Raw genomic sequence first — 14,540 nt, forward strand, 5'->3', positions numbered from 1 at the left:
ATAATTTTATAGTACTTTATTTAATATTCAGAAAATAAAATCTCAAGTTCTATTAAAAGCAGGGATAACTTGTATGAGCCTAATTTTATACATGTAACTTTCTCTTAACTGTTCATTTAAATAACAGAACAAAAAGTAAATATAACTTTCTCTTTACTGATTTAGAGTTAATGTTGATAGCCCTTCACTCCATTATAGCAGAATATTGAAAAGTGACTCATTCAAGATATATTTTAGAATAATAAGCTCCTTATGGCTCCTTTTAGCCACACCATGGCATGTGCCATCTTTGTTTCTGACCACGGATCAAATCCATACCCCCTGCATTGGAAGTATAAAGTCTTAACCACTGGACTGCCAGGAAAATTCCCTCAATCACTATTCTGGCATATTTTCCTCAATGGATCTACTCAATCCCTACTTTGTATCACAACAGAATCGACTCCTACTCTGTTAACAACAACAACACTTCAAGTTATGAGCTATGACTTTCCTCTGCTTTCTTTAGGTTCAGAGGATGTAGCATAGTATAGGTTATCAGCACTGGCTTTTGAATCAGGTTTGGATTCAAAACCAATGTCTGCTACTTGTTAACCATTTACCTTGGGCAAAGAAGCAGATTATGATGAACATTATGATGATTTTGATTATGATGTGCAGATCATAATCAGCCCCATCAACCCCATGATGATGATTATGATTATGATGAACATTCTCTGCACTCTCAATGCAGGGTGCTTAGGTTCAATCTCTGGTCAGAAAACTAGATCCCTCATGCTGCAACTAAGAGCCTGCGTGCCAGAACTAAAGATCCCACATGCTGCAACGAAGATCTGGCACAGCCAAATAAATATTTAGGGAAAAAAAGATAAATGTTCAAGCTTCTTCACGAGTATGTAAGACTTTTTTATTTGACCCAATCATTTCTCTATAATTTCATCTATCCTTACTCCTTATTTTGACTTTAAGAATCTCTACTGCCTCATGTTTGCATGTTCCTCCTCATACTATGCTGTGTTCCCTTATTCTCTCTTTTCATATGGTTAACTCATACTCAGGCTTCTCTGGTGGCTCAGTAGTAAAGAATCCGCCTGCCAAAACTGGAGATGGGGGTTCAGGAATTGAAGAAGATCCCTGGAGAAGGAAAAGGCATTAGAAAAGCTATCTAATAGCTCTAACTGAGGCCTCTCCCTTTGGCTTTAATTATTGATTTCCTGTTGTCTTCTATATATGCACCTAGATAGCCTACAAAGTTCTCAAATTCAAAATATCTAGAGCAAACCCATCACTTTGCACACTGTTATTCTTTTTATTCTTATCTCACTGAAAGATGCCACTTATGTCCAGTAACCTCAAACTGAGAGCTTTCCCAGACTCCTCTTCCTCCTTCATCCTGTCCAATCTGCTGTGCTTTCCCTTTAATAAGCTCCCACCAGTGTCTCAACTCTTTCGTTTTCTTTGTGTTCCTATTGCCAGTGCTCCTTATTCCATGTCTCCTTCAGCTGCTATTATTCCTTAGCTATTTGTTGCCAGTGTATCTTTGTCATATCTTCCTTGTCCTTGAAATTTTTTATCAGCTCTCAGTCTTTAATAAAATGCCAATTACTTAACATGTGAAACAGTGTTCTGCATTGTCTAACCTCTGCAGACCTGTTCAGCCACATTCCAATAAAACTGTTCTCCTCCTCTAATCCCGTGATTATGCAATGCCTTTTTGCTATGCACTGTGTATTCACTGAAAATCCAAGTGTGGCTGAGATACGATCCCTGACTCCATCAGCAGTTTATAATCTATTCCAGAAGATAATCATGTAAAAGATGATTATACTTCAATCTGTTAGACCCAATGATGGAGACATTCACAGGACTTTATAAGAGTACAGTAGTGGGTACATAGCCATAACTGGATAAGGGGAAAAAGACTTGTCTGTGTTCAGATAAAGGCAGGGTACTGAGTTTTAAGGAATGAGTATGAGTTTGTTGTTTAGTTACTAAGTCATGTTTGACTCTTTTGCAACCCCACTGACTGTAGCCTGCCAGGCTCCTCTGTCCCTGAGAATTTCCAGGCAAGAATACTGAAGTGGGTTACCATGTCCTTCTCCAGGGGATCTTCTTCAATTCCTGAACCCCCATCTCCAGTTTTGGCAGGCGGATTCTTTACTACTGAGCCACCAGAGAAGCCCGAGTATGAGTTAACCGTATGAAAAGAGAGAATAAGAGTACATAGCATAGTATGAGGAGGAACATGCAAACATGAGGCAGTAGAGATTCTTAAAGTCAAAATAAGGAGTAAGGATAGATGAAATTATAGAGAAATGATTGGGTCAAATAAAAAAGTCTTACATACCCATGAAGAAGCTTGAATATTTATCTTTTTTTTTCCTAAATATTTATTTGGCTGTGCCAGATCTTCGTTGCAGCATGTGGGATCTTTAGTTCTGGCACGGAGGCTCTTAGTTGCAGCATGAGGGATCTAGTTTTCTGACCAGAGATTGAACCTAAGCACCTTCATTGAGAGTGCAGAGTCCTAGCCACTGGACCACCAGGGAGGTCCCTAAACGTTCATACGTTATGGGCTATAGTGAGTCACTGTAAGGGCACTGGGCAGTGATAAAGTCTTGTGTGTCTTTGTAAGATCATTTTAACAGCCTCAAGGAGGATATATTTAAGAAGTCAAGAATGCAGACATGTATACCTTCTAAAAGGCTGTTGCATTGAACTAGGTAAGAAATGATAGAGGCCTGAACTATGTGAGAAGGAAATGAATTTGAGAAATGTTTGTTGTTTAAATTCTGGAGAAACTGCATATTTGTGGGCTATGAAAAGCAAAGGGAAAAGAAAGTCAAAAATTATTTCCAGATTTCTAGGTGCAACAGAATGGATGGCAATATTCTTTCCTGAGACAAGAAGAATGTTCATCATAATCTGCTACTTTGCCCAAGGTAAATGGTTAGCAAGAAGCAGACATTGGTTTTGAATCCAAACCTGATTCAAAAGCCAGTGCTGATAACCTACATCCTCTGAACCTAAAGAAAGCAGAGAGAAGTCATAGCTCATAACTTGAAGTCTTGTTGTTGTTTTTAACAGAGTAGGAGTTGATTCTGTTGTGATACAAAGTAGGGATTGAGTAGATCCATTGAGGAAAATATGCCAGAATAGTGATTGAGGGAATTTTCCTGGCAGTCCAGTGGTTAAGACTTCATACTTCCAATGCAGGGAGTGTGGATTTGATCCGTGGTCAGAAACAAAGATGGCACATGCCATGGTGTGGGCAAAAAAAAGAATAGTGTTTGAGGAAAATGGTTAAAGACATGTAAAAGCAAGTATACCTTACTAAAAGTCAAGCTGAAGTGGGAGACTTTGAATTTGCATCAGATTAATAATGATGTGGTTAATAATAGGTAGCAATTTCAGAGAAATTTCTATTTGCCTAGCAGTATCTATGTATTTTATCATATTAGTAAATTCTCACAATACTCAGTGAGGTAATGCGGTTATTCTCATTCTGCAAATGAGGAAATTGAGACATGAAATGGTTAAGCAACTTGTTCAAGAGCAGTAAGTAGTAGTAGTGGCAGAGCCCACATTCACACTTAGGGAGCCCAGTCTCTTAGTCACTATACCTCTCAATATGTAATGATGCCACTTTGCACAGAGTATAATTTTTCCACTGATACTCAACTAGGAATGGAAATAGAGAAGGCAATTCAAAATGCTACTCCAAGATTGGCATAAGAAAGGAGGTACCACTGAGATCAGAAGATCAACCATTGGATTTAGCCTAAGAATAAAAAAGCCAAGGGGTGCTGACAGATTGGGTGAAACTGGGGACTAGATGAGGTAGTAATATTGGTGAAGGAATGTGTACAGTGTGCCAAATCATTCTCTTCTAGGGACCACCAGGTACTGAAGGGGAATCTGGTCTGCAAGGCGAGCCAGGCACAAAGGTAACAGCCCTTAATAGTCAAGGAGAGGGTCTCAAACCTTTCACCACTGACCACTATGTTTGCCATATTGTGGTGAACACCCACCATCTTGGAAGCAGGTAAAGAATAGTAGATAAAAATAGAAAGTGTTCTCAAATGAGTCAAAAATATTATTTACTTATCTATATATATGTATGCTGCTGCTGCTGCTGCTGCTAAGTCGCTTCAGTTGTGTCCGACTCTTCACGACCCCATGGACTGCAGCCTATCAGGCTGCTCTGTCCATGGGATTTTCCAGGCAAGAGTATTTACATATATACATACACACACACACACACACACACACACATGTATATATGGGAAGGAATACAAATGAAATGGAGAAGGAAATGGCAACCCACTCCAATATCCTTGCCTGGAGAATCCCATGGACACAGGAGCCTGGCGGGCTGCAGTCCATGGGGTCACGGAGAGTCAGACATGACCGAAGTGACTGAGCATGCACAAGCACAAATTAAAAAGCAAAATTATTATAAATAATCTGAAGAAAAGGAACAAACACTGTTTTGGAACCCCTATCTTCATAATATGCCCTCCATAATTATTAGACATGCAGACATGCAGTTTTAGTAGAAAAGAGTTTAATCTTCTCCTTTGTTTCTTCAGGGAGATGTTGGACCTGTGGGCAGTGTTGGAGCTGCTGGGGAGCCAGGGTTACGGGTAAGTGCCTACTAGAAACCATTTTGATGCACTGGCCCACCTATCTTAGCAATTGAAAACTCAGTGTAAAGACTTAAACGATTGTATAGAAAACTTCTCTTGTATTATAGAAAATGTTTGTCTTTATTTCATAATTTGAAAAGCTGCATGCTAAACTCTTCACATTATTATTTAATAGCATTGAGAGCCCTAACCTCACACATTCTTTTCGCAGAATCAGGTGTACTCAGCAGAGTCCTTGCCAAATGCGTGGGGTCACTGTGCATGTCACTGATGTTAGCATGAAGAAGAAATTCACAAATACTAATGATCAGCTCTCATGCTGTTTCTTGACCTAGCAAGAACAGATAAGGCATTGAAACATAATTTGTGTTTAGAAAAACAAAAAACTAAAGGCATGCAAAGTTAATACGTTTCAAAGAAATAATCAGATAATTATAATGAGATAGCTTACATTCTAATATAGACAGTGGTTCATTTAAGCTGTGGTAAGTTTTTTCCCAAGATAACAGGGACCAAGATAATTTTAAGAGACTTTTTTTTTTCTTTTTTACTGAGAAGTAAAGTTGGGAGATGTTTTTTGCATCCAGTTCCTTTCTTGTTCATTTTTCCTCTTTTTTTCAGGGGCACAGACAGTATGAGGTGAGGGTAATGAAAGTATCAGCAGTGGGAGCAATGGGCAGCTGTGAAGACACTGACTAATTTATTTTTAAATGGTTCAGGTCACAGGAGAACTAGTACTTCTTTAATCACTTCATAAAGTGTAGCTCTACATTTACTTCTGCAAGTTCTAAGCCGGGAAGACAGCTTCCAAATGTACCAGGGCTTGCTCTGAATGTTGCTTCTCCTGTGTAAGAGAGAAAACACAGACCTAAAAATCTGGTACACTGATTTTAACTGAATTAAGTTGTATTAATCCATGTAAATTCAGAAAAGCAAGCTACTATAATTTTATGAGATTCAGGATTTACAGTCTTTAAGAAATGTAGATGTAGGTGTCTGTTTCCAAAGCTACCACATGAATATATATTACCCTTAATTATCTTAAAGTTGTTAATATTCCAGGACCCTCTTATTTGAATTTACAGTGCTATAACTCTTTATATCATCTTCAGAGTTATTCTGGGCAAATTAAATCATGTTTATTATATTGTTAGGTAGTCCTTATAAATAAAGTAGAAGTAGGAATAAACGTACATAAAACTGCTACTTCTATGGATACGAGGAGCAAAAGATAAAAATTAGGATAAATGATTTAACAACATAATAGATATTATTTTCTGCTGCCAAATAGGGTGAACCAGGAGCTCCTGGAGAAGAAGGTCTACAGGGTAAAGATGGATTGAAGGTAAATTATGCTTTTAACATTATGATTAAGGTAGATGTTTTTGAGAAATCTTTAAAATATTATACTTAATTTTCTATGTGCCAGCAAAAATCTCCTTATTGCATGGTATAATTTTTCTTAAAATTTTTTTCTGGGTTATAGGGGAACCCAGGAGGAAGGGGACTTCCTGGAGAGGATGGAGAAAAAGGAGAGACAGGCTTACCAGGGACCACAGGGCCTTTGGGTGGACCAGGTCTGATGGGCCCTCCGGTGAGTACCGCGGGGTTCAATACTCAGTGAACTCAGCCTTCACACACACACACACACACACACACACACACACACACGTGTGAATCATACACACACATTCTTGACCCCCTGTCCATTTGGTGTTTGAAAGTGTAGAATTATGGCTTGAGTGAGGGACAAACCAGGCACTGATTATCAGCCTTCCTAACATCCAAGGAAAAAAGATCCTTTTCCCATATGTCACACAAGCTATCGAACTTCTTAATTTTTTCTCTCACTTTGAGATATAATTGACATATATAAGTTTATAGTACATGACATGTTGATTTGATATATATACATAAATATTACTAAATGATTACAATGGTACATTGTTTTATTTCAGCTTCCAGAATGCCCTTTAGCATTTTTCTGTAAGGCAGGTTTAGTGGTGATGAACTCTTCAGCTTTGGGTTGTTTGGGCAACTCTTTATCACTCCTTTATTCCTGAAGAACAGTTCTGGGTATGCTGCTGCTGCATCACTTTAGTCGTGTCCGACTCTGTGTGACCCCAGAGACGGCAGCCCACTAGGCTCCCCTGTCCCTGGGATTCTCCAGGCAAGAACACTGGAGTGGGTTGCCATTTCCTTCTCCAATGCATGAAAGTGAAAAGTGAAAGTGAAGTCACTCAGTCACGTCCGACTCTTAGCGACCCCATGGACTGCAGTCTACCAGGCTCCTCTGTCCATGGGATTTTCCAGGCAAGAGTACTGGAGTGGGGTGCCACTGCCTTCTCCGAGTTCTGGGTATAGTGTTCTTCATTAAGAGGGCTTTGTTTTTCTTCCCATATTATAAAGATGTTATCTCATTTTCTCCAGGTCTGTAAAATATGTACTGAGAAACCTACTTATAGTTTTATTTGAGCTATTATATGTGATGAGTCACATTTCTCTTGCTACTTTTAAAATTCTCTCTTTGCTTTGATGGTATAATTACAGTCATCCCTCAGTTTCCATGGGAGATTGGTGCCAGGACTGCCACAGATACCAAACTCTTCAGATGCTTGAGTCCCTTACATAAAATGGCATAGTAGTTGCATATAACCTACCTACATTCTCCTGTATACTTTAAATCACCTCTAGATTACTTATATACTAGTAAAATAAATACTATGTAAATATGTTATAAATATAGTATAGATGCTATGTAAACCATTGTCATTGCATGGCAAATTCAAGTTTTGCAACTTTCTGGAATGTTTTAAAAATATTTGTATTTAATATTTTGATAATATTAATAAAAATATTGATATTATTAATATTTTCATTGTTTGACTCTGCAGTTGTGAAACCTGCAGGTACTGAGTGTTGACTATAATGTGTCTCAAAGTAGCCCTTTTTGGATTCAACCTATTTGGGATCCTTTGAGCCTCAAAAATCTGGACAACTATTTCTCTCCCCAAGTTTGGGATGTTGTCAGCCATTATATCTTTAAATATTCTTTCTGCTCATTTCTTTTTTTATTCTCCTGGTATTTGCACAATATTGTCCTACTTGATGCTTTCCCATAAGTATCCTAGTCTTTTTTATTTTTGCTCTTTGGGATAATTAAAATCACTTATCTTTGAGTTCATTGATTCTTCTGCTTGGTCAGGTCTGCTGTTGAAACTGTTGAATTCTTCAATTCAATCATGGTATTTATCTCTAGGATTTTTGTTTTGTTTATTCTCATGATTTCTATTTCTTTGTTGAACTTCTCATACATTGTTTTCCTAATTTCATTTAGTTATCTGTCTATGTATTCTTGAAGTTCACTGCACTTTTCTAAGAGGAATTTTCTTGCCTGGTGTGTTGCAGTCCATGGGGTTGCAAAGAGTTGAACACAACTTAGCAGCTGAATAACAACAATTCTTCCCTGGAGAATTCCATGGACAGAGGAGCCTGGAGGGTTACAGTCCATGGAGTCACAAAGAGTCAGGCACAACTAACACACTATTCTCAATTCTTTGTTAGACAGTTCACAGACTTCCATTTCAATTATTGCAGTATTTTAAGTTTCTTTTGATTTTGTTATATTTACCTGTTTTTTTTATGATCATAATATCCTTGCATTGTTGTTTGCACATTTGAGTAAGTGATCTCCTCTTCCAGATTTTATAGGTTTGTTTTGGCAGAGAAGGACCTTCACCAGTCTCTTTGCTTGAGGAAACTGGATGGGTCTGCTTATAGTGTTTGTGGGCAGGCACAGCTTGCTACTGAGATCTCCAGTTTAGTGGGGTCCCTACCCATATTGTGAGGCAACAGGAGAGTTGCCACTGGCTGGTCTCTGCAGTTGGGTTGGCCACCTGGCTAGTCTCCACATAGCAGTGGGGCCACTAAATAGGCACCCTGGTTGGGTAGGTATGCTGGCTCGGTTCCATGTCAGATGGGGCCATTAGCTGGCTTCTGAAGTTACCTCTGGTAGGGTATGATCTCAGGCTATGTTCCCTGGAAGGACAGTAGCACTTGTTGGATTCTGCAATTAGGCAAGGCCTCATGTTACACTCTCTAGGCAGATGTGGCCCTGGTAGGACCCCATATTCAGGTAGAGCTGCAAACATGGCTCCACAGTTGAATGGAGCTACAGGCTGTGCCTCAGGTTTGAACAGAGTTGCTTTGTAATCAGTTAGGGTACTGGCTATGCTTCTCTGTTGGATGAGGTCACTTGCCAGGCTCTCTGATTAAGTGGAGCATCCAGCTGCATCTCACAGATAATACTCCAAGGTAGGATGGAGTTACATTGCCTGGGTGAGGTTACAGGCTGTTTTTATAGTTGGACAGGCTGTAGGTGAAACTGTTGCTGAATAGGGCTGTTAGCTGGACCCCACAGCTGGGAAGTATTTAACTTAGACTGGACTCCAAGCCTTCCCAGGGTCACTGCTCAGATTCCCTGCTCTGCTGGCTTGGCTCCCTACCTGAGCAAGGCTGTAGTATGGACTCTACAGCTGCCTAAGTTCTCAGACGAGGCTTTCTGGTCAAGCAGGATGGGAGCCCATGCTTAGCTATTGAGCAGTGTTGTAGAATTACTCACCTGCCCAGGCAGGGCCATAGGCTCAAGAGCAGGTATGAACATTTGACTGGGGACCCACACCACTCCATTATTCTGGCCTGGAGAATTCCATGGACTATACAGTCCATTACTTTGCCAACAAAGGTCCGTCTAGTCAAGGCTGTGGTTTTTCCAGTAGTCATGTATGGATGTGAGAGTTGGACTATAAAGAAAGCTCAGCACAGAAGAATTGATGCTTTTGGACTGTGGTGTTGGAGAAGACTCTTGGAGAGTCCTTGGACTGCAAGGAGATCCAACCAGTCCATCCTAAAGGAAATCAGTCCTGAGCTTTCACTGGAAGGACTGATGTTGAAGCTGAAACTCCAATACTTTGGCCACCTGATGCAAAGAGCTGACTCATTAGAAAAGACCCTGATGCTGGGAAAGATTGAGGGCAGGAAGAGAAGGGGACGATAGAGGATGAGATGGTTGGATGGTATCACCAACTCAATGGACATGAGTTTGGGTAAACTCCCAGAGTTGGTGACGGACAGGGAGGCCTGGCTTGCTGCAGTCCATGGGGTCACAAAGAGTCGGACACGACTGAACGATTTTCACTTCACTTTCCAAATCATGCAGAACTGCAGCCAAGCTCCCTGATCAGACAGTGCCACCAGCTAAGTTCTGCAGATAGGCAGACCACTGGCTGGGATCTCTGTTCAGGTGCTGCTACAAGCAGAGATGAAGTCCAGTAATACTTTAGTGCTGGTTACTATAAGTCTTGCCCCTTTGCCCATCTCATCTTTTCCCCAGTTGTCAGGCCCTCAAGTTCCCCAAATGATCCTCATGCAGACCTGACTGGGCAACTCTGGAAACATCTTGCAACAGTAGATGGGCTGAATATCCACTTTGGGTTCTGTTTTTCTCCACAGGAGAAGCTATAGATCAAATGGGTTCACTCTGCAGTGCTGTGTTGGCCTGGGGAAAAGACAATGCAACCCAAATGAAACCTTTCCTTCAGCTTCTAATGTGGCTATTCTGTCTCTGTGATTCAAGAACCTGCTTCAGCCTCACCCTCAGGTTCCAAGCCACACTTCGTGAGACCTGGGTTTCTAGGATTCTTGATAGTTTTAATTTTTTTAGAGGATTCATCAGGACTGGACCCACAGAGAAGCCAAATAACAAGTACTGAGTAAATGTGGTTATCTTCCTGAGAAGTTTTCTCAAATTTGTTTTTACATAAGAAGGTCATTAATAATTATTAATATTTTAGCATAGATTTTTTTTTTCAGACAACTGGCCAAGTTCCCTAAGAAAATACTAAAGTTATTTGGAGTGGTGGTGGGGAGGGCAGCAGGATACAGAACTAACAAAAAGGTCTACTCATGCCGTAGGACAACACAGCCAGGAATCCCAGAGGGATGATGCATCATGACAAATGGTGATGGGCAGAACAGAGATGAAAAAGGGGCTCAAAACAAGACATGAAAAAATGATAAACACAGACTTCATCTGCTTCATAACTTTTCCCAGGAATAATCCTGCCTTGTACACATCTTTGGTGCCTTTTTTAGTAACAACACATGTGCATTTCTTTTTTATTCTTTTTGTTGTTCTTCTTGGAATTTTAAATGCCTTTTAGCTCATAAGCTCAATAAAAATACCATGGCATATTTTTTCAAAAGAATTTTATGACCCAAGGAGCTATTGCTTAATCAGGCAGCCTGATGTTCGATTTATTTTTGCACTTCAAAATAATTCTTCCTTATGCAATGTCACAAAGATGCTACCTTAAAAATTCTTTTAAAAAATAAGAGAGTGAAAAATATTAATTTTTTTCCAAGTAAAGAGATGTTCTTTTTACTTTCTAAAAGATTGGTAAATGAAATCTGGATAGAAAAATAAGGCAAGGGAAACATCAGTAACAAATTCCCAAATCCAAGATGTAAACTCTTTGAACAAAGGAGAACATATTGTATTTCATGCTTGAAATCTGCTCTAAAACAGACAATTCAGTTGTCTAAATGCATAACTCTGCATGAGAAAAAGAGCTTGAAAGCTTCTGTGAAAAAAACATCTGCCATCATTCATTTCTTAAAAAGTGTATCACCCTGGTATTTAAGATCTAAACAGATGTGAAGCTATGTACTCTAAAGCTAAGTAGGTATAAATGAAATTGTCTTGTTTTATTCCTTTACAAGAAAACTTGATTGGATTTATTGAAGTTTAATTTTCCCATCTGTGTAGGGTGGTATAATATTAGGTAGGAGTGAATATCTTAAGAGAATCTGAAATTAAATAATGCATACTTTTCAAAGAAGCTTTTTCAGTAGAGTCTTAAAAGTGAAGTCAAAAAGATGAGAGGAAGAGTTAGAAATATTTAGTTAGAAATAGAAAAGAATGAGGTATACATGAGTCTTATTTCTAAGACAGTTTCCTTGGAAACCCTGAAAAGTAATCACTTTAGAAATCTGAAGTCAGTGGCATTAAGGAGTAAAAGGTTATCTAAATCCTTATCTTCTGAGTGATTCATATAATTCTGGTTTTAGACTTGCCTGTTCTGAACTGTTGTGTTGTAAGGCAACACACAGTAGAAAGAACCATGCACTGTCTACTCTGCAAGAATTGTTCAAACCCATAGTCTATTACTAAAGTGCTGTACATTGTTGAGGGAGCCATTCTTTGGTTTCTCAGTTTACACATTACACTTAATAAAGGGGTTGGCGCTCTGCAGAACCCCTATGATGATTGTGTCAAGGAGGATGCTGAACTGGAAGGACTTTGTTTATTCTTTATCTGCTTGAATCAGAGAAGATTCTTCCATGTCTGGTTAACATATTAGCTTCTATACAGGCTTTTTTTGAGAAGAAAAGGTTACATAGCCTTAAAAAAAATTAGCTTGGATGTTTCTAAATTTATGTTAGCTTTACAAACTGTGACTCTGTAGAAATTTTCTAAATTTTTAGAAATTAAAAAAATTTTTTTAATTTTCTGAATTTTTATGTAGTTTCTAAATTTTTGTTAGCTTTACAAACTGTGACTCTAAAATTTTTCCATTCACTAATTCAGTGAGGTTTATGAGATCCTTGGATGAGCCAAGAACTCTCTGCTAAGCTTTGGGAATACCAAGGAGAACAAGATGAGAAAGGTTCCTGATGTCAGATTTGACAGTATCATGAAGACTGAGTAGGCAAGATCACTGCAGGTGGTGGTTAATGTAGTGATGAAGATAAACAGGATGATGATAAAGGACAGCTGGTTAAGGGAAGGGGAAAGCCAACTAGTTACGAGAAGAGAAGCTATTTACACTAAGGCAGTGAGGAAAGGCTTCTCTAGATAGGGGAGGATTGAGCTGAGACCTCGAGAGTGAAGAGGAGCCAGTGAATGAAAGAACTTTGGGAAATCCTTCAAGGTAGGTCAAATAGCGATGGAAGAGCAAGGACCAAGATGGGGAAGTAAGAATGATCTAGGTATTTCTGGAAAACTAAAAGGAGTTTGTCACAGCAGAGTGAATAGTGAAAGTTGTTTGAGATGAGCTTGAGGAAATAGGTAGGTAGCAAATCATGAAGGACCTTTTAAACCATAGTAAAAAATTTGGCCTTATTTAAAGTATAGTAAGAAGCCACTGAAAGGTTTCAAGCAGAAGAAAAATATAGTCTCTAATGGGAACATTCTTTGTAATTTCCAAACTTTGTTTAACAATGTCTAGTGTTATTGGTTATCTCAAGGGATAAATTAATTTCCAGGGAAAAAAATAAACAAGATAAATTTGAATTACAAAAGCATGTGATGTACTGAGAAAATTTAATGAGGGAAAGAATGATCTGGTCAACAAATGTTGCTAAAACTACTGGATACCCACACACTAAAGAATTAATTTGGATCTTTCCTTATGCTACACACAAAATTAACTCAATCTGTGTCATAGATCTAAATTTAAGAGCTAAAACTATAAATGTCTTGGAGGACAACATAGAAGGAAATCTTCTTGACCTTGGGTTATGCAAAGCCTTCTTAGATAACACCAAAATTACAAATAACAAAGAAAAACAGATATATTGGACTGCATTAAAGTGAAAAGTTTTAGAACTTCAAAGAACACCATCAAGAAAGTGAAAAGACACCATAGAATGGGATAAAATATTTGCAAATTATATGTGATAAGGGACTAGTATCCAAAAATACATGAAGAACTCTTACAACTCAATAATAAAAAGATAATTCAATTGAAAAGTGAAAAGTCTTTAAACAGATATTTCTCCAAAGAAGATATATATAGTTGGCAAATAAGCACATGAAAGATACTCAACATCATTAACTATTAGGAAAATGCAATAAAGCCACAATAAAATACCACTTTACATCCACTAGAGGGGAAAAAAAAAACAGAAAATAATAAGTGTTGATGAGAATGTAAAGAAATTGGAACTCTTATACATCATTGGTTGGATGTAAAATGGTGCAGCTACTTTGTAAATCAATTTGGCAGTTTCTCAAAATGTTAAAAACAGAGTTACCATATGACCCATCAGTTCTTGGCATATACCCAAAAGAATTGAAAACAGGATTCAAACAAAAATTTTTACATCAATGCTCATAGCAGCATTATTTATGATAGGCAAAAAGAAATAACACAAAATGGTCATCAATTAATAAATGCTTATTAATTAATGTAGTATGTTCATACAATGGAATATTATTTGGCAATAAAAAATATACTGATCCATGCAAAAAAAAATATTGATTCATGCTACAACCTTGATGAACTTTGAAAGCATTATGCCTAGCAGTCAGTCATAAGAGACCACATAATACAGGAAATATCCCAAATAGGCAAATCTCTAGAGTCAGCGAATTAGGGTTGCCTAAGGCTGGGACTTGGGAGGAAACTGGAAGTGACTGCCATTGGGTACAGGATTCTTTACGGGGTGATGGAAATTGATTCTAAAATTATGGTGATGGTTGCACAACACTATAAAAACCATTGAATCATACACTCCAAATCAGGGGTCCCCATCCCCCAGGCTATGGACCCCTACTGGTCCAGGACCTATTAGGAACCAGGCCACACAGCAGGTGAGCAAGCAGAACTTTGTCTATATTTACAACCATTCTCATTACCATGCAAGCTCTGCCTCCTGTCAGATCAGAGATGACATAATAAATGTAATGCACTTGAATCATCCTGAAACCATACTTATCTCCCCCATCCATGGAGAAACTGTCCTCCATTAAACCAGTCCCTGGTGCCAGAATGATTGGGGGTTACTCCTTTAAATAGATTCATAATATGGTATGTGAATTATATCTCA

General features: G+C 38.5%; 1 protein-coding gene across 6 annotated transcripts in view; it reads left to right on the forward strand.

Annotated features, from left to right (window-relative positions):
- COL24A1 (collagen type XXIV alpha 1 chain) overlaps window positions 1-14,540 on the forward strand; it is a 400,744-nt gene that overhangs the window by 283,991 nt on the left and 102,213 nt on the right. For all 6 annotated transcript variants that reach the window (XM_070367752.1, XM_005888435.2, XM_070367754.1 and 3 more), the window contains 4 exons: window positions 3,894-3,947; window positions 4,593-4,646; window positions 5,941-5,994; window positions 6,136-6,243. In XM_070367752.1, coding sequence (XP_070223853.1) covers window positions 3,894-3,947; window positions 4,593-4,646; window positions 5,941-5,994; window positions 6,136-6,243 — 270 coding nt within the window. The remainder of the gene's footprint in view (window positions 1-3,893; window positions 3,948-4,592; window positions 4,647-5,940; window positions 5,995-6,135; window positions 6,244-14,540) is intronic.

Source organism: Bos mutus, chromosome 3, assembly GCF_027580195.1.
Source record: "Bos mutus isolate GX-2022 chromosome 3, NWIPB_WYAK_1.1, whole genome shotgun sequence".
Classification (NCBI taxonomy): Eukaryota; Metazoa; Chordata; class Mammalia; order Artiodactyla; family Bovidae; genus Bos; species Bos mutus.